At 44.9% G+C, this 20,399-nt stretch overlaps 1 protein-coding gene and 1 pseudogene across 1 annotated transcript; one reads left to right on the top strand and one right to left on the bottom strand.

Annotated features, from left to right (window-relative positions):
* The first annotated feature begins 7,134 nt into the window (after positions 1–7,134).
* LOC140184996 (probable G-protein coupled receptor 139) lies at positions 7,135–8,219 on the top strand. The gene has a single exon (XM_072238226.1). It carries the CDS (start codon positions 7,135–7,137, stop codon positions 8,062–8,064), a length of 930 nt encoding a protein of 309 aa, XP_072094327.1. The 3' UTR covers positions 8,065–8,219.
* Positions 8,220–15,694: 7,475 nt separating this feature from the next.
* LOC140185233 (probable G-protein coupled receptor 139) lies at positions 15,695–18,657 on the bottom strand (annotated as a pseudogene).
* Positions 18,658–20,399: the final 1,742 nt, after the last annotated feature.

Here is a 20,399-nt window from a genome sequence, read left to right as displayed (position 1 = left end):
GTTATGCTGAAGAGCAAAACGATGGATTTGCGTCGGTTCTCCATCTCCCGGTCCTTGTCATTCTCTCCACTCTTTTGTCCCCGGAGCCCCCTGCGGGCTCGACTGGCCGCTAGAATCCGCCTGACAGTCAGAATATTGAACAGTAAAATCAGAAAGAATGGGAGACAAGGGGTTAAAATGAGATGAAACATATCAAATGCCGCCCATGAGGGAGAGTTTGTGAAGCTCGGTGTATAAACACAATCCCAGGGAACACCATTAATTATTTCTCGAGGCCCAAATACAAAGCCGGAGGGGACAGTCTCCAAACCGGCCAGCACACTCACTGTCCCGACAACCACAGCCGCCGTTCTCTGGGTGCAATATCTTGTTTTCAGCTTCTCACAGCAAATCGCCACAAATCGATCGACGGTGAAAGCGACAGTCAGCCAGACTGAGGTCGCAGTGCTCGCAGAAATCAACCATTGATCGAGTCTGCACACAGGAGTGATCAGCAGGAATGATCGGGGAAAATAAATCAGAGCAGTCCAGCTCAGCAGCGGAGCGGAGATAACGACCAGGAGATCGGCGGCTGCCATTCCCACCAGGTAGCGACTGACACATTTGGAGAGACCGCACTTTCCCCGGGACAGGATCACAATCGCCACCAAGTTCGCTGGAAGAGAGACAGGAACAGCAAGTTGAGAAAATACAGAGCAGAAGCCAATGCGGCAGTTTGATGGGATCCTGTGATATTTCCACTTTATTGTTACATTTAGCGGCAGGAGCATCGAGAGAGGGCGCAGAGCTGGCGGGGACAGAGAAGGAGTTTACACAGTAAAATAAAGTCAATATGGTCTGAATACGGTTCCCTCACTGATTTCATCAACGTGAAGTGACAGCGGAGAGCTAAAACTGGGTAACTACCTCCTCAGGGCCAATACTTGATGGGACAATTTCTACCGGCACCTTCCGCGTCTCGTCTGGCTGAAATGAATAAATCCGGACGCTGATGGCGGGATTCTTCCATTAGACAATCAACAACTTCCATGGAGATCCCTGTCAGCGACAGAACAGCCGAAAGACGGAATAAAAACAGGAAATGCTGGAAACACTCATCCAGACGAAACAAAATATGTGGAAATTAGTTAAAGTATCTCTCTTTCAGAACTGTTGTCAGAGAGACCCCTGACACAAGTGTTAACCGGTTTCTCTTCCCATACAAGCTGCTTGGGACTCCGTGTTTCCAGCATTCCCGAGTTTGCTTCCTATTCTGGAACCTCACTGACTTTACAACAGAACATGGACTGATTCCAACAGATGCAGCGCAGCCTGACACAACCTCACAGACAGACATGACGCCTCCCACTGAATCCGGCACAGGGAAGCGGGGAGAGGAATTCAAACTCGGTGCCGCAGTCAGATGTCCGGAACCGTGTCAGATGTAGATATATTATAAAACATTTCACAGTATTGATAACTATGAGGCGCCACGGCGGGTGTGTTAATTGACTCAGCATCGACTTCATTGTGCTGTCCATCACCTGCTTTATATTCAGTCATATCGCAGACATTTACTAAAAATCCACGACAGTTTCGTGTTACAACCCGGAACTCCTCACAGTTGCTAAAGTGTTACTGCAGTCGATGGATTGATTGGTGCTCCTAAGTAGACAATCACTCACATTCAAATGCAGACGATCAATTGGCATAAGCTCCGCGGGCTGTATAAACACAATATCTGCAAGTGAAGTGCAGCTTCGACAAGACCAAAAGCAGAGAGCCGAACATCCCATTATTAATCACAAACCGCTGGAGGAACGCTGCCTGACCCGCTCAGTCCCACAGAAACTGGCTGATTCGCTGAATTCCTGCAGCGGTTTGTTTTTAGATCCAAATCCCAGCATCTATAGCCCCGGTGTTTCAACCCCGCTCCTGAAATGCGAAATACCGGGACAGGAATGTGAGAGTTTAAACCAGCGGTAGAATCAATCAATATCACTGGGATTGAACTTCAACATCCACCCACGGCAGCTGACACCGCGGCTTACCGGGAATTCCAAAGGCAGAAATAAAAGGATAGTAAATGTCTTCTATCCGCCAGATGATCGGATACATCATTTCAGTGTGAATCTGTGATTTCTGTTGCTCCTGCATTCACAGCTCCGGCAGACAGCTGATGCATTCCAAGCGGCCCTGATTTATAGAGAGGATCTGTCTCCAGAGACACGGTTATACACCTCACTAACTTTAGTTACAGTTGCTTGAACAAACACTTTAATTCAATACCATTGACTATTTTGTATCTATTGGGGCGAATGGAGGCAATTAGTTCAAAATTCTTTGGCGTTTTCTCAGCAGCGTCTCTGGTGGAATTTGGCCGGTAGATTTACTTTCAAAGGCTGAGCTTTGTCACGAAGCAGCTACACGTACAGATTTCATCTTTTTGTTGGCTAATTATTCATCTCTGAACGGAGACCAGCGACACTGACCGATCCCTACCTCTGTCTCAGCAGTTTCCCATTTTGAACTGTTCTACAGTCCTTCAGCTTCTTCCTGGTCACACACACACACACACACACACACACTCACACACACACACACACAGACACACAGACACAGACACACACACAGACACACACACACACACACTCTCACACACACACTCACACACACACACAATTGCACAAATGTATTTCTATGTTACAGTGAGTCTTGTTGTACATTCTTTTTATTGTAAGTTACTATAAATTTCACATTGCACATTTAGACAGAGACATAACGTAAATATTTTTACTTCTCATGTATATGAAGGATGTAAGTAATGAAGTCAACACAATTGGAAATACACAAACACAGATTTGAACAAAGATACAATAGAGAGACCGAGATCAGGATGGAAACGGAAAACTGAGCACGTTGCTAGTGTACAAACACGCGAACATCTGAAGATGTTGGCAATCCAGGGTAACACTAGGAACTCTGCTGAGTTCCTCCAGCATTTTGTGTGGCACGTTGCTAATGCAACAGTCTTTAATGGGTATCTCAAATCTGTCAAAGGTCAAAAGAAATCGAGAATAAATATTTCAGTCTGTAAAGGAATGGGCAGGCTGTTAAATTATCCAAAAAAATGATACTGGAAATTGGCAGATGAACCGATGCATGTCGGCTGGAAATGAACGAGAGAAAGACAAGCGTGAGGTAAATTGTCAGGAGAGAGGGGAGAGAGAGAGAGGGAGGCAAGAGAGGGAGAGAGAGGGGGAAGAGAAAGGGAAGAGAGAAGAGGGAGAGGGAGGGGAAGAGAAAGGGAGAGAGAGAGTAAGAGGGGAGAGGAAGAGAGGGAGGGAACAGGGAGGAGGAAGGGGAGAGAGAGAGGGAGGGGGAAAGAGGGAGGGGGAGGGAGAGAGGGAGGGGGTGTCGAGGGAGGGGGAGGGAGAGAGGGAGGTGGAAAGAGGGAGGGATGTCGAGGGAGGGGGAGGGAGAGAGGGAGGGGAGAGAGGGAGAGGAGAGAGAGAGAGAGATAGAGAGAGAGAGTGGGGGCGGGGGGGAGAAGCCGATTGGCAAACTGATGGATTAATTTTGAATTAGCAGTTGGCATCCTACTCACCTCTACCCTTAATGATTCTGAACACTTCCATCATATCTCCTCTGATTATCTGTCAACTTAGGCCAAATAGATTTAATTCTCTCAATCTTTCTGCATAGCTCACACCCTGCAGTCCTGCAATGAGAGTCGTCACCCTTCTCTGAAATATTTCCAGTGCCTTCACATCCCTTACTAAATATAGAGATCAGAATTGTACACAGTTCTCAAGTCGTGGCCTCACAAATGCATGAAACAGCTTAAGGAGACGTTCCTAGCTCTGAGCTCCTCTGAGCGCATTATATAGCCCGACATTATATCAGCCTTCCGAATTGTTTCAGTGCATTGCCTAGATGTTGGTAGTGATGTCTTCCAGAAGACTCAAATCCATCTCATACAATGCACTCTCTTACTCAAGACTCTTATTGTATACTTATATCTAATACTTCTACTTCCTATATGTAACATTTTACATTTTCTTACATTAAATTCAACCTGTCATTTATCTGCCCACATCAGGATTTTGTTTAGGATTTTTGTTTTGTTTTCTACCTGTACTGATTCTGCTGCATGAATATTATTAGCCCATTTCTTGTAAAGTTACATGGACGGAATAGGTGTATCTGGATATGACTGCCAAGCGGGCATGATATTAGCGTAGCTAGGGGTTTTGACTATAAAGACCAGTCGTGCGGATGTACTTATTTCAATCTCTCTAATCCCATGATTCCAAGATTCAATGAATAAATGGCAGATCTACCGAACGTACTCATGTTTCGCAAAGTGATGAAATCGTGGAGAAGACTCGATGGGCCAAATGACATAATTCTGCCCCTATATCTTGTGGCCTGATTGAATTGAAACTGGAGAAAGGACACCAGAGGCAACGCTACTGTTGATACTGCAGGGACATTTGGACCGATATAAGACACGAGTTAGTTCCCATTTGCTGAAAGGAGGTTGAAAGAGCCGTTTGTCCAAAATCAACTGGAAAGTTCACCGAAAGAACTGCCGGTTTGTTTATGTCATAGAGACTCATTTTTTCCAAAAGATACAAGTTGAAACATAGACACTATAAACAGTAATCCTTCTTTCATTGGACAACGTGACTGGTCGTACGGTGTTTCATGTAGATATAATCAAGTCGTGGAAGTACCCAAACAAAATATATGTCAGAAACAGATTCTATAATAAAATAACCTGGGACTGGAGACAACAAAAACTGTTCCGAAATGATTTATCAGAGGTGTAATGAAGGCAGGGGACTTCCCAAACACAGGGACAGCGCGAGTATAAGTTATTGTTATTTTACGTGGCGGATATAAATTCATTCGTCATTAATGCAATCTGTCTTTTATCCAGTAAGGAAATTTGTCTTCCCATATTGGACACTCCGAGTCTTTTAAAATTTGCAAAATAATAACGGAAAAAATGTGCTGAACAATATATGAAAATAACACACCTGCAAGAAATGGCAACAAAATGTCTATGGAGAGAGGGGAAATGGATCAGTATGTTAGTGGGAGAAATACAAGTACTTTGTGTTAAACACTGCAGTTCCATGGGAAAAATGGTATTGAATCTATTTATTTTTGCAGATTGTTTTATGAAACCGATTTCTTACATTAATCACAGATGACACCTCTACCCCCATATCAGTTTAGAGCTGCAGGTGACCTTCGAGATACATAACTAATCTAATCAATATCGAAGTTGCTTCTCATCCAGATTGACCACTATTGAGGCTCCAAACCAATCTGAAAGCAGAAAAGAGGTGTGAACATTCTCCTGCCGTGAAAAGAAAATATTGTATTGAAAAATAAAACTGAACGCCCTTCCTTAACCTCAGAATCTTAAGGAGCTTCGGCTATTGCTACTATTGATAATTATTCGAGAGTGATAGTCCACGTTGTGAAAGTACTGAGACTCAGGATTATTTTACGTGAAACGCACCAATGATGTGTTATCGAGAAAAAAAAGTACAACGTTCTCGTTTGAAGATCTGAATAAACAAAATTAAATATAATTGTTATTCTTTGATTATTCCGCCGGTAAGATTTTAATTTCACGATGACACAATGTATATAAATAGTTTACCTGAAGTGTTTGTTCAGTGGACTGTCATTGATGTGACTAACCACGTGGTATGATTAATTGTCAGAATCCACTTTCTTCTCCTGTATAAGAGCTTGCAAATCAATCAACAGTTGATACCGGCAGTTGGACTATTTTCAACTGATAATCAACTCACGCAGAAAATGGGATATCCAGCAATTTACTACATCGCGAGTATTTACTATCCTGTACTAGCAGCGATTGGTATCCCTGGTAAGTAACTGAAATTGGCTACTATTGTATGTGTGTGTTTTGTTCTTGAAACATTTGTTACAGATGCTGCCTCATCTGATGAGTGTTTGAAGCCTGGTCAGGTTTAAGCATATATTTCATTTTCTTATTTCGTTTCTCTCTGAAATTGTTACTCACTTATGATGTCCAATCGACTGAGACTTAATATTTATACTTTTCTTGCATTTGCTTCACTCGACCTTCCAGCTTTACCAGCACGTATTGTTCTAAATTTGATTCTACATCAATACAGAAACTCAGACGTTCACCAAAAATGAAAGCAAAGTCTTTAGCGTCGCTGCAGCTCTCCCTGCGAGCTCCGCCGTTCGCCGGCAACATACATGATACCCGTCTCCGTCTTAATGCAACTATTTATTTATCAGTATGTGTTTGAAATTGCCACAACAACGTGCAAAACTCTTTCATTTCACTGTGTCGTCCTCTTTTGTCGGTTGTAATTAAGATACGATTAGATGAGATTTATTTTACTTCTTACATCTGTCTCACAACATGGGGGTGTAAACATCTGTATGTTGCATCTCCGTTGCTAGAAACAAGATTCAAGTTTATTTGCTACCTGTAAATCGAAGCATAGGTTTAGCTCTACCGTCTCGCCACTTTAAAACATTATCTGCTAAGAAACAGTCTCCCTCATCCATTTTATTCCCGCAATATATAAAACCTTCAGCATCCTCAGCTCTCTACATGACTGGCTCGATAAGCCGCCCACTGGAAAATCTAATGTCAACTGGAACGCTGTTGATCACCTGTTACTGGGGCCCGTCGTTATCATCCAATCGAAGGACAGTGACGGAGCCCGTACGCAGGACAGTGACGCAGCCCGTACGCAGGACAGTGACGCAGCCCGTACACAGGACAGTGACGCAGCCCGTACGCAGGACAGTGACGGAGCCCGTACGCAGGACAGTGACGCAGCCCGTACGCAGGACAGTGACGGAGCCCGTAAAAGGACAGTGACGCAGCCCGTACGCAGGACAGTGACGGAGCCCGTACGCAGGACAGTGACGCAGCCCGTACGCAGGACAGTGACGCAGCCTGTACGCAGGACAGTGACGAAGAGGCCGTACGCAGGACAGTGATGCATTTCCACTCTCCACATCGAAGCCTGCCTGATCCGGCATAGGATCAGATGTCTGAGGTTCACTCAGTCCAATTCAACATGTTTATATGAACATACCAAGTAAAAATGGTCGGGGCTTATGCGCATGAAGCTAATTCTTCTTTGCTTCCTTGCAGTTAATCTAGTGGCGATTGTGATCTTGTCTCTGGGAAACTGCGGACTCTCTAAATGCATCTCCCGTTACCTGGTGGGAATGGCAGCAGCTGATTTAATGGGTGTTATTATTGCTGTTGTACTCTCTGAGATCAATAATATTTATAATTATGCGTTTCCATTGCTCATTACCCCGATTTGCGCCGTGACGCTTGTCCTGAGGGTCACAGCCATGGACTGTTCTGTTTGGCTCACGGTGGCTTTCACGTTCGATCGCTGTATTGCAATCTGCAGTCAAAAGCTGCGGGAGCGATACTGCACCGAGAGGACAGCGACTATTGCGATAGTAATTGTGTGTTTATGGAGTTGTGCGAAGGATGTCCCATTATACTTTGCGGTAGAACCTATCATTATCATTGACAACATTCCCTGGCGCTGCATTTTGACAATGGATTTCCTTACGTTACCAGCGTGGAAAGCGCACCAGTTATTCAATACTATCACGACACCTTTATTGCCGATCTGTTTGATTCTGCTTTTTAATGCTTTAACAGTCAGCCATATCATCGCGGCAAACAGAGTTCGCCGGGGGCTCAGGAACAGCAGAGAGAAAAGGAATGATCCAGAGGTGGAGAACCGGAGAAAATCAATAATTTTGTTGTTCGCTCTATCAGCCAATTTCATATTGTTGTGGATCCCCTTTATTGTGTATACTATGAACTGGCAAGTTCAGAATTACTCTTACAAAGACAAATATTTGAATACCCCGTCGTACATCCTACAACAGTTTGGGTTCATGTTGCAGTTTCTGAGTACCTGCACCAACACGTGTATCTACACTCTGTCACAGAGGAAATTCAGGGAGGAGGTAAAGGGTGGATTGAAACGTCTGGTTACGTTAAACGGTCGCTTCTGCAGGTAAAACGTAAATCAAATTGTAAGCGTTGACGGAAGTTGAAATAGACTTCAATTTTTTTTTACGTTTGGTAAATATGCCTATATTTCTGCAGCCAGGTGAACGAATGTTAGTAGTTTTACCGTTTCAGTAAAATCAGCAAAATAAATGTAATTATGTGATGCAAGAAACAACAAAAAGGCGCTGATGTGATGGCTGCATTGGCAGAAATTGTATTCCAAATTTTGGATTAATACCGTAATCTGGGTCAACGAACTAAATGAAGCCAACATGGTTTTTATCGTAGGTGGGTCGAATTCTCTGCTATTTCACTTGACCATTCCAGGGATTTATTTGATAAATGGAGAAATGTGCCCGAAGAATGGAAAACTTGCGTCATTTAAAGTGACACACACAAAATGCTGGTGAACGCAGCAGGCCAGGCAGCATCGATAGGAAGAAGTACAGTCGACGTTTCGGGTCGAGACCCTTCGTCTGCACTTCCTGTAGATCCTGCCTGGCCAGCTGCTTTCCACCAGCATATTGTGTGTGTGTTGCTTGAATTTCCAGCATCTGCAGTCCAGTTCCCAGTCTGTCGCTCAGCTCCAGCCTCCGAGTTATCAGCCTGTGTCCAGTTCTGGTCACTTCACTATAGGAAAGATGTGGAAGCATTGGAAAGGGTACAGAGGAGATTTACCAGGATACTGCCTGGTTTAGAGAGTATGCATTATGATCAGAGATTAAGGGAGCTCGGGCTTTACTCTTTGGAGAGAAGGAGGACGAGAGGAGACATCATAGTGGTATAAAGATAATAAGAGGAATAGATAGAGTGGATAGCCAGCGCCGCTTCCCCAGGGCACCACTGCTCAACACAAGGGGATATGGCTTTAAGGTAAGGGGTGGGAAGTTCAAGGGGGATATGAGAGGAAGGTTTGTGACTCAGAGAGTGGTTGATGCGTGGTATACATTGCCTGAGTCAGTGGTGGAGGCAGATAAACTAGTGAAATTTAAGAGACTACTAGACAGGTAGATGGAGAAATTTAAGGTGGGGGTGTTATAAGGGAGGCAGGGTTTGAGGGTCGGCACAACAATGTGGGCCGTAGGGCCTGTACTGTGCTGTACTGTTCTGTGCTCTATGTATCCGCTTCGACCACCATCGCTGGCAGTGCATTCCACGCACCCACTACTCTCTGTGTCAAAATCTTACCTGTGATATCCCCTTGTACCTACTTCCAAGAACCTTAAAACTATAACGCTCGTGTTAGCTATTTCAGCCCTGGGGGTAAAAGCCGCTGGCCATCCTTTGTCCTATCCGATCCACGATCAATGCCTTTCATTATCTTGTACACCTCTATCAGGTCAGCTCTCAATCTCTGACGCTCCAAGGAGAAAAGGCCAAGTTCACCCAACCTAGTCTCAGAAGGCACACTCTCCAATCCAGGCACCATCCTTGTAAATTTTCTTTGAATACTCTCTATAGTATCCACGTCCTTCCTGTGGTGAGGTGACCAGAACTGTACACAGCCTCCAAGTTGGTCTACCTAAGGTCTTATATAGCTGTAACATTAGCTCACTGCTCTTGAACTCAAACCCACAGCTGAAGAAGGTCATCACACCATACGCCTTCTTAACAACAGTGTCAACTTGCCCAGCAGCTCCAAGAGTCCTATGGACAGGAACCCCAAGATCTCCCTGATCATCCACACTGCCAAGAGTCTTACCATTAATATTATATTCTTCACGATTGACTACCGAAAGGAACCACTTCACAGTTATATGGACTGAAATCCATCTGCTATTTCTCAGCCCAGTTCTGCATCCTATCTATTTCTCTCTGTAATGTCTGACAGCCCACCAGACCGTCCACAATACCCTCAACTTCTGTGTTATCAGAACACTTACTAAACCACCCTTCTACTTCCCGTCCGGCTCATTTAGAACTATCGCAAAAGGGAGGGGCCCAGTACAGATCACTGCGGAACACTACTGGTCATCATCCTCCGTGCAGAATACGAACTATCTACAGACACACTTTACCTTGTGGGCGAGGCAATTGTGGTGTCAGAAAGCAAGTTCTTCTTGGTTCCATGCCTCCTTAACTTCTGAATGATTCTTCCTCGGGGATACTTTTCAAATACTGAAATCAATATACATTGAAATCAATCCCAATGCTCTACCTTCGTCAATGTGTTTTGATACATCCTCAAAGAATTCAATCGGGATCGTGAGGCATAACCTACCCTTGAGAAAGCCGATCTGACTAATTAGATTATTTCTTGCAAATGCTTATGAATCCCGCATCTCAGGAGCTTTTCAAACAACTTGACCGCCACTGAATTAGGATTCACTGGTCTATAATTTCCCGGGTCATCTCTACTCCCTTTCCTGAAAAAGGGAACAGCACTTAGAACATTAGAAGATTAGAAACAGGATCAGGCCCATCAAGCCATTCAGTAAGATCACGGCTGATCTGACCATGGACTCATCTCAACCTACCTGCCTTTCCCCCATAACTTTAATTCCCCAACTATGCAAAACTCTATCCAGCCTTGTCTTAAACATATTCGGTGTTTTCGTCTCCACTGCTCCATCGGACAGAGGATTCCAGAGATTTACCACACTTCGGGGTAAAGCAGTTTATCCTCAGCTCCGTCCTAAGTTTACTCCTCCGAATCTTAAGGCTATGTCCTCGAGTTCTAGAACCACCTACCAGTGGAAACAACTTCCCTACCTCTATCTTATCTATCCTTTTTATAATTGTGTACGTTTCTCTAAGATCTCCTATCAATCTTCTGAATTCCAGCAAGTACCGCCGCAGGTAACTCAATCTCACCTCATAGTCTAACCCCCTCATCTCTGGAGTCAACTTCATGAACCTCCTGTGCTTCGCCTCCAACATTGCAACCTCCTTTGCAAACTTTCCATCCTCTGGTACTATTCCCGTCCCTATTTATGATGTAAAGATCTTTGCCAGAGACTCAGGAATCTCCTGCTTTGCTTCCCACATTAACATGGGCTATGCTCTATCCGATCCCGGCGACTTATCTAACTTTGTACCTTTCAAAGTTAGCACATCCTCTTACTTAAGTTCTATATGCTGAAGTGTTTCAGCTCGCTGCACCCGGCAACTGCCAAGATCCTTTTCCTTGGTGAATACTGAAGCAAAGTATTCATTAAGTACCTCCGCTACCGGCTCTGGACTCCAGGCACATGTTTCCACAATCGCTCCCGATTGGTCAAGTTCACAGACGGCTCGTCCTCTTGCTCTTCACATACTTGTCGAATGCCTTGGAGCTTTCCTTAATCCTGCTCGCCAATGCCTACTCATGGCCACTTCTAGCCCTCCCAATTTCATTCTTCATCTCCTTCCTGCCATCCCTGTAATTTTCTAGAATTCTAACAGTACCAAATTTCTCGAAACGTTGGTAAACTCTTTTCTTCTACTTGCCACATTTCTGCTTAGCATTTCCCGAAATAAATCTGCTCCAAATTTATCCTCCCAAGTTCCTGCCTAATAGTATACAAATGACACGAATTGTTCAAACAGAAACTATTGAACTTAATTCACAAACACCCGCTTTTGATTTGAACTACAACTCCGGTCGGGCCCCGCGCTCAATCAGCTGCAACTGTCGAACAGGGCAGTCCGCAGGGCCTTCTGGGAGCTGTAGTTATGTTTTTCTTGTTCGGTTCTTGCAAAATCACTTTTCCTCAGCCACCGCAAACATCTGGGAACGGACTGACCGAGGCGTCGAAAGGGAACCACGCCTGTCCTTGTGGACGCCGAGACCAGCGACCACCCACAGAAGTAATTCGCTGAACTCCACCATGGCAATGGAGCAGAATAGAGGGGCCGGAACATGGCGCAGATTTCCACCCGGCCTATTGTATCTCAGACACCTCTCTGTCTGCTGTTATCACTGGCTGAGTTGCTGTTCAGTGAAATGAAAATGTAGAGATGAGGTTCTCTGTGAATGCCCTGACGCATTGTGTCATGGTTCCGTTTGGCTGTTCCCCTTCAACAATCCTCTCTCCCTGATTATGCCCTAATTTCAGTCATTAGATTTCCAATTGCTGCTAGTTTACTTAATTACAGTACATCTGGTTTGCATCAGAGACTGAAATGAGTACGATGGAGTCGGAATCACAGGTCGCCAGTTTGTTCGTCTATCCTTGTATGATACTTCGTTCTCTCGTTCGCTCAGAACCGTTAGTTCTAAATTTAGTTTCGAGTTCAGGTTTAGTTTCAAGACAGTCCCTGTAGATCCCGTTACCTTGTCAAGATTCCTCCGGTTTGCTGTTCTACGTTCACGTCTACGCCAGCATCCCCAACTCAGTCGACGTGCCGGTGTCCTGCACTTGAGTTCACCTCAGTCGCCCCGTGCAACATATTGAAAGGCAGTCGTAGTAGTGATAGTATCACTGATGTAGAATTCTCTTTCTGTGAACTTAAGAAGGCTATTATCAATTCGGGAAACACACAGACAATGCTGGAGGAACTCAGCAAGGCAGGGAGTAGCTTTGGAAAAGAGTACAGTCGAAGTTTGGGCAGAGGCACATCTGCAGGACGGTAGGTATAAAAAAAAGAAAAAAAAAACTTACCTGGTGAGTTCCTCCAGCATTTTGTGTATTTTGCTTGAATTTCCAGCATCTGCAGATTTTCTCCTGTTCGTGTTTGGTTATTATTAATGCAGGTCAAATGTCTCCAGGAAACGATAATGTGTTAATTTATGATTAGCCATCTGACTGACAAGTCTGTTGAGATAATAAGATTTTAAAATCGCATTTATAGATGAGGCTAGCTGCTTTAGTCATGAAAAAAAGGCATTCTAGAGGCTCTACGCCTGATACTTCCAGTTGCAGGCCTTATCGTTAACCTCTCAGTTTTATAAATAGAGCGTTTGAAATATATTTTGGATAAAAAAGGTGATATATAGCTTTATCAATGTGGATTTCAGAAGGCTAATATGACATTAGATTCAGTTTTTGGTTTAGAAGATAACATTAAGAAAGTACAATTAAATAATGATGTAATAGCATTTTCTGACATTGAAAAGGCATACGATATTTATGGAAGGATGAATTTTGATTAAATTATGAAAAAGATTGAGGGAAAGATTGCATATATTTTGAGTTTTATATTTGGACAGTCTGTGCTGGCACGGGTGGACCAGTTGCATTCGGGTTTCTATGAGATAGAGACTGAGAAGCCATAAGGCAGCATTTGTAACCTTTACAAACAGCAGGAATTCTGCAGATGCTGTAAATTCAAGCAACACACATCAAAGTTGCTGGTGAACGCAGCGGGCCAGGCAGCATCTCTCGGAAGAGGTGCAGTCGACGTTTCAGGCCGAGACCCTTCGTCAGGACTAACCTTTTATTGTTTAATATTATGATTAATGATATTTTCTGTGAGATAGCCACTGGGGTGGGTTAATCACTATATTCAGATGGTGCAGCTTTATGGATTAGAGGTAGGAATTTCAATGATACTGTATATTGGATGCAATTGGCAATTAACAAATTTGAAGCACAGGCAAACAGATGAGGATTTAAGCTTTCAGTAGCTAATGCACAAGTTATTTGTTTTACAAATGGTATAAATAGACCTGCAGTGGATTTGAAATGATATGGTCAAACTCTTGAAGTTATATCAGTGGTAAGATTTCCAGGCAAGTGGGTCGATAACAAGCTGACACAGAAGCGCCATATCAGTAAAACAACAATATAAAGGAGTATTAAATATTCTCAGGTGTCTGTGGGTGTTCTGGCGTGCTACATGATTATCACTCTTGACCATTTTCATCTGTTTAATTGGATCTGTTCTTGATTATGGTTGTGTGGCTTATGGATTAGATTAATATTCAACTATACGGGTGTGATACAACCACAGGCTTTAAGATTGTGTTGTGATGCAGTAAGGTCGTCCCTTGTTTTGTCTTTACTGGTTGAAATGGGACAATTACAATTACATTTATGGAGATGGCAGTCGATGTTAACATACTGGATAAATTTGAGCGGCAAAGAAATGATCATTAAAGTTGGGTTGGAAGACTATTGGAAACACCACAGGAAGAGTGTTTTTACTTTTAGGTGCTGGGATCTTATCACGCTGGGAAGGCGGGATTGCTGGATTACGCAAGGTTGCCCACGGTCACATTCTCTGAAACCCCACCTTGTTCTCCCTCTGACTATTCAATATTTGGTCACACAGTTCAATAAAGTCCAAGGATTCTGTTATGCCCGGGAGTCTGTTGATTCAACAGAGTATGAAGGAAATTATTACGATATGTCAACCATTAATTCAGACTAATCAAAAATAATTTAAGTGGGAATGTTGGTGTGGCTGTTTTTGTGCCTGAGTAACAGGTGACGATAAAGAAAGGACTCGCCAACCATTTACAGTATATACAGCAGAACGTATTGCCATCTTTTCAGGCTTAAAGTAGGTGGAGGAATTTTGTCCATGTAAAATTGTAATTTGTTCAGACGCTTTTTCGGTTTTGATGATCTTCTTAAGACACATTCTAGGAGTTGGTCAGATTTACTATTGGGAACTCATGAAACATTATTTCATATTCAAAGTATTGTTCTTTATGTCCCCTTCTTGTGGGTCTCTGCACACAGAACTGCTCAGAGGAATGGGCGGGTTGACTGTTTAGTTACAAGTGTTGTTAAAAAATCAACAATGGATGAAGACCTCCCAATGAACAAATCAGAAGCTGAGGTTTGTAGGGTTGGTTCTTCTGGCAAGACTGACGGGTTAATGGGCACAAGGGGAGACACATTTACATAAAACTGTTAAGTTTGTGGGTGAAAGGAGTAAGAAAAAGGACGGAAATAATTATATCGATACGGCTCAGAATTGGCTATACTGTGCTCAATTGTACATTATGTTGTGCTGCAAAATATCGTTCTGGGTCGTGTAGGTTGTGTCATTATGAAACAGTTGAACACCTACTTCAGGGTGAAGCATATCATGCAGAAATAACTCAAATGCAGGCTTCATTACGATCTTTGGGGGGCTGATATCTATAATTTTAAAACATTCTTAACTTGCGGAGGGACGAACGTAACTCATGGTATTGCATTTCATAACTTACAATATGTAGGGTTTGTTGGAGTAATTTAGCTTTCATTAGAAAAAAAAAGAGTGAGGATCTTATTCCCAATTCTGCGCACCACACTCCAGTTGAGTTAGTAGCGGGAATGCGCCTTTAAGTTGGAGAGACAACCGCCGTTTATCCAAAGCCCGCCCTATTTTTCAAATCGGCCAATCATTCAGTGGGGGGAGGAGGAGGAGACTGGTGTGATTGATGCTGGATTAGTTCATCAGCATCAGAGGAGACCCCATGTCGTCTTCTGGGAACGTCAGACTGTGAAATTGGTGGGCTGGAATGGGAATAGATGGACATATCAGCAGACCAGTGACTGGGTGGCATTCTGGAGTACATCTTGGACTGATATCTGGCTGGGCCAATCAGGTACTGAGGCTCCTGGATGGTGCTTTATCCCTCCCAAGCACACACTGTCCTGATGTGGCGGAGCTGTCGGTCAATGGGATAATCCGCTCGTGAACAACACCTGTGAGATCAGGCGGTAAATGTGAGGAGCTGGAGCCCGTATTGGAGACACAGCGGCCGCCTCTGGCTTGTGCTCAGGACGCGGCTTTATTCATGAACTGAAGCACCGAGGTGACCGGATATTTCACCGCGCTGATCAACTGCTCCCTGAATTTCGACTGAGTCACCACGTAGATAAATGTGTTCGTGCAGCAGCTGAAATTCCTCAGCAAAAACCCCACGTAGTGAAAGATCCATTCGGAATCATTGAAATCAAATCCCTTTCCTGAGACCTGATAATATATGATATTTACAACCGGTATCATCCACAGGAGGATGAAGCTGCCGGAGAGGGTGAAGAGTAAAACCACAGACCTCCTCCTGCTCTCCATCTCCGGGTCACTGCGGTTCTCCCCCTTGCTCTGACCCTTCAGCCCCTTACGGACCCGACTGGCCACTAAAATGTGTCTGGCTGTCAGAGCGTTGAGCAGCAGGATCCCAGCGAAAGGGAGGAGCGGAGTTAAAACCGTATCGAGCCAGTCATATACTACCCACCCGGGGTCAGTGAAATAATTGTCTATGAGATTACAGAACCACGGTACATTGTCGATAATCACAAAGGGTTCCCGTGTGAAGTATCGGGGTATGTTTTTCAGACAGAACAGCACGCCGGTTGTTGTCAGAACCACAGCCGCAGTTTTCCCGGTGCAATATTTTGTTTTCAGCTTCTGGCAGCAAATGACGACAAACCGATCAAAGGTGAAAGTGACGGTGAACCAGACAGAACAGTCTGCGGCTGTGAACGTCAGTACTTCGATAACACTGCACACAGGGGTGATGTCCAGTACATTCCTCGTGAAGTAATACAAATGGATTTGAAACAAGACCTCTATGACAATAGTCAGTAGATCGGCCGCTGCCATGGCCACCAGGTAGCGAGTGGTGCAGGTAGAGAGGCCGCACTTTCCACGGGACAGGATCACAATCGCCACTAAATTCACTGGAGAGGGGGAGGGGGAAAGAGGAAGAGAGAGGGAGACTGGGCATCACTGAACACATTCTTCGGGAATTAACAAAGGTTTATTAAGCTGAAGATCAGGAGTGCTGGAGTCTGTGAACGGCTGCTAACCTAACAGCAGACACGGGTCACCCTGTCTCTGACCTGCCATCTCCGGTGTGGAAAGAAGACGATGCGAGGGCAATCGTCGGCGATAAAAACCAGTTGTTTGAGCAACAATAGGTGCTGATCCGGATTCCAGTCGCCGATGGGGCCGGTTTCACTGATTTAACCGTGAATGACCAAGCCTCTGGAAACTCAGCATCTGATGGGGCCGAGAAGGGAGGCAGAGGGGAGCAAGACGCCCAAAATATTGGATGAACTCAGCAAGTCAGATAGAACTAATGGAATTGCACAATCTCTCCTATCGGGCCGAGACCCTTCTTCACGACGAAGCGTTGCCCCGATTTACGATGGGTCACAGGGAGCAAACAGGAACAACTTAGTAACCTGAGGCTGGATGGCTGCCTTAATGGATTAATTCTACAGCGCAGTTCAATTCGATAAAACACGTCTGCAGATTGGTGGATTCTGGTTCAGGGGATCAGACGCAATTATCAACCAACAGGCAGTGGGATCCGACCGTGACAGACTTTACAGGGAGACGTGAACTATAGGACTATAGTGTAGCTCTGACTAATAGCTCAGAAGCAGCGAACTTCACAATGTGAACCACTCCCAGTCACACCCTCCCGGCGAGCTGCCTGTCCCCAGCACCAGGACTGCTCCAGACAGGTGTCATTAAACTGACCCGGTATTACCTTGCCGAAGAACCTCGCTCCCCAGCACTGGCACAACTCCAGATAATGTCCCATTAAAACTCGCCTATTCACCCCTTCACACAGAATTGCCTGTCCCCTGCACTGCGACAACCATGGACAAGGTCCCGCTAAAACACTACCACCCATCCCTTCTCGGAGAGCTGCCTGTCTGTCCCCAGTACTACTACAACTCTGGACAATGTTCCATTAAAACCTCCCTCATCACACATTCCCGGAGAGCTGCCTGCCCACTGCACTGGGACAAGGTCCCGCTAAAACCCTACCACCCATCCCTTCCCAGAGAGCTGCCTGTCTGTCCCCAGCACTATTACAACTCTGGACAATGTCCCACTAAAACCTTCCCCATCGCACCTTCCCGGAGAGCTGCCTGTCCCCAGCACTGGCACAACTCTGGACAATGACCCATTGACACCTTCCCCATCACACATTCCCGGAGAGCTGCCTGCCCACTGCACTGGGACAAGGTCCCGCTAAAACCCTGCCACCCATCCCTTCCCGGAGAGCTGCCTGTCCCCAGCACTGGCACAACTCTGGACAATGACCCATTGACATCTTCCCCATCACACATTCCCGGAGAGCTGCCTGCCCACTGCACTGGGACAAGGTCCCGCTAAAACCCTACCACCCATCCCTTCCCGGATAGCTGCCTGTCCCCAGCACTGGCACAACTCTGGACAATGTTCCATTAAAACCTCCCTCATCACACATTCCCGGAGAGCTGCCTGCCCACTGCACTGGGACAAGGTCCCGCTGAAACCCTGCCACCCATCCCTTCCCGGAGAGCTGCCTGTCCCCAGCACTGGGATAAATCTGGAGAAGGTGTTATTAAAGGCACAGCAACGTTGGAGTCAATCCCGTTAGTTAGAGGAGAGTCGGAGGCTTTGCTCCTCGTGTCATTAAATATGAAAAATCAGACTGTTGCATTAACAGGATCGATATCTCTGACCGATATTTGTGCAACGTTCATCAGGTTGGATGATCGTCAAATTAACACAACCAGATTCACAGCGGTTAACAGAAACACCAAACATGAATTACTCTGCTCACTCACCAGGAACTCCAATGACGGCAATCAACATGTACAATATTTTCTCCACACTCCGGTACCGATCCAACATTGCAGACATTTTCTCTGTCCAGTGATTTGTCCCCCTGTGCTACAGGCGATCTCTCCGAATGAAATGTTAAGGCAGCACATACCTGGGGTTTTTAATACCATTTAGCAACTCCACAGGGACAGATTTCAAGAGATTTAACAATGAAGGTTTTTAAATGATTTATAAACACATTACATCAGACAGGTTCAATTCCCGGGATGACACATTGAGATTAATTTAGTGAATTAATTGTGTGAGTTTTTATTTCTTCTGACAAAGATACCTGAACCTTCCGAGCTGCCTTATGAAATAAAAAAAAGCAAGATAAAATCTGCAGATATTGGAAATCCAAGTAACACACACCAAATGCTGGAGGAACTCAGCAGGTCCCCTTCTAACTCTGACTGATCTCTTCTTCCAGTGCAGCCGAAGGTTCTCGGCCCGGAACGGCGACTGTACTCGTTTTCATTCATACAGCCTGGCCTGCTGAGTTCTGACAGCTTTTTGCGTCTGTCGCTGCCATCAATTAAATGTTCTCCAATGTGAATGTGTACTTCAACAGAATCATTTGCTGAATATTGAAGTATAGTCTGTCATTGTAGCTTGTGAACTTGTATTGAATTACTACTGTTACCATTCTCCTCAAGTGTTTAAACTCTTGATAAAGTTTCTGTCTGGGGGACTCTACCGAGAGAGTCCCTAAGAAAATGTCTGTTTGTGGTGATGAATAAATACTTTCAGATTCACGAAACTCTCCGACTTCTGCAGTAACTTAGTCACAGTCAGAACCTTTGAGGGCTCCTTCAGGATTCACCCGAAACCTCATGCACGGCCATCAAACTCAGGGACTGTTTGTCTGGTGTTTGAACTCATAATCCCTACCGAAGGCCTTGGATTCTGGGCTGCTGAATTGCGGGTCTTTGTGTGACACAAGTGTCTCTGGCATTCCATGGTGAGTGAATACAGCTTTCAGCTGCTGAAAAAACTGCTGAGGACAGCTTGGACACCTCAGCTTTCCAGGAGTGATCAAAAGTGAGAAGATATTTGTCTCTTTTCAGCTCGAAGATGTCTGTGCCCGCAATTTTTCATCGACAGTGTTGGAATTCTGCGCGACGGAAAGGGATCCGCATGATTTTTGTACAGGTTTCCGCATGCTTCACATGTCTTTACGTAATCTCCTAGCTGTGTGCTCAGACCGGGCCACCACACGGATTGCCTTGCTCTACGGCGACGTTTCTCGATGTCTTGATATCCTTGACTTTTGAGAAGCAGGAATGACGAGTATGGAGCAAACAATCAAGCATGTGAGTATGTTTTCTTGACGCCAGTAAGGTCTGCGTTCCTGAGCTTCTTTTGGAACAGATGGCCAGCGATGCTCACAGTATTGCCTGACCTTGCTGCAGATTTGGAGCAATACACACAGTGTTCTGGAGGAGCTCAGCAGGTCAGGCAGCATCTCTGGATGGGAATAAATAGTCGATGTATCGACCCGAGACTCTTCATCAGGTCCCTCCATCAGCAGATTTCCTCCTTTTACATCATCGCGAATTTCGTTCAGTTCACTCTGTGATGCCGGATTGATTTCACTTACCTGAGCGAAATAGATGTTGGCATCTTCCATGAGGGCAGTCAGCTTCAGTGTACTCACTGTTTGCATGGCATCCTCGACAGAGTGTCTGGTGTTTGAAAAGTTTGCCCCAGACATCTTCACTGACCTAACAGAATGGAATAAACTTCATTCTGAATATTTGCAGATGTGGAGGTAAGTCAATCTAAAGCAGGGACTCAGCCCGAAAAATCGACTGTTTACTCTTTCCCTTTGATGCCTCCTGGCCTGCTGAGTTCCTCCAGCATTCCGTGAGTG

Source organism: Mobula birostris, chromosome 20 (genome assembly GCF_030028105.1).
Source record: "Mobula birostris isolate sMobBir1 chromosome 20, sMobBir1.hap1, whole genome shotgun sequence".
In the NCBI taxonomy this organism is placed as follows: Eukaryota; Metazoa; Chordata; class Chondrichthyes; order Myliobatiformes; family Myliobatidae; genus Mobula; species Mobula birostris.
The sequence above is the reverse complement of the archived record's forward strand: the minus strand, read 5'-3'. Positions and strand labels throughout refer to the sequence as shown.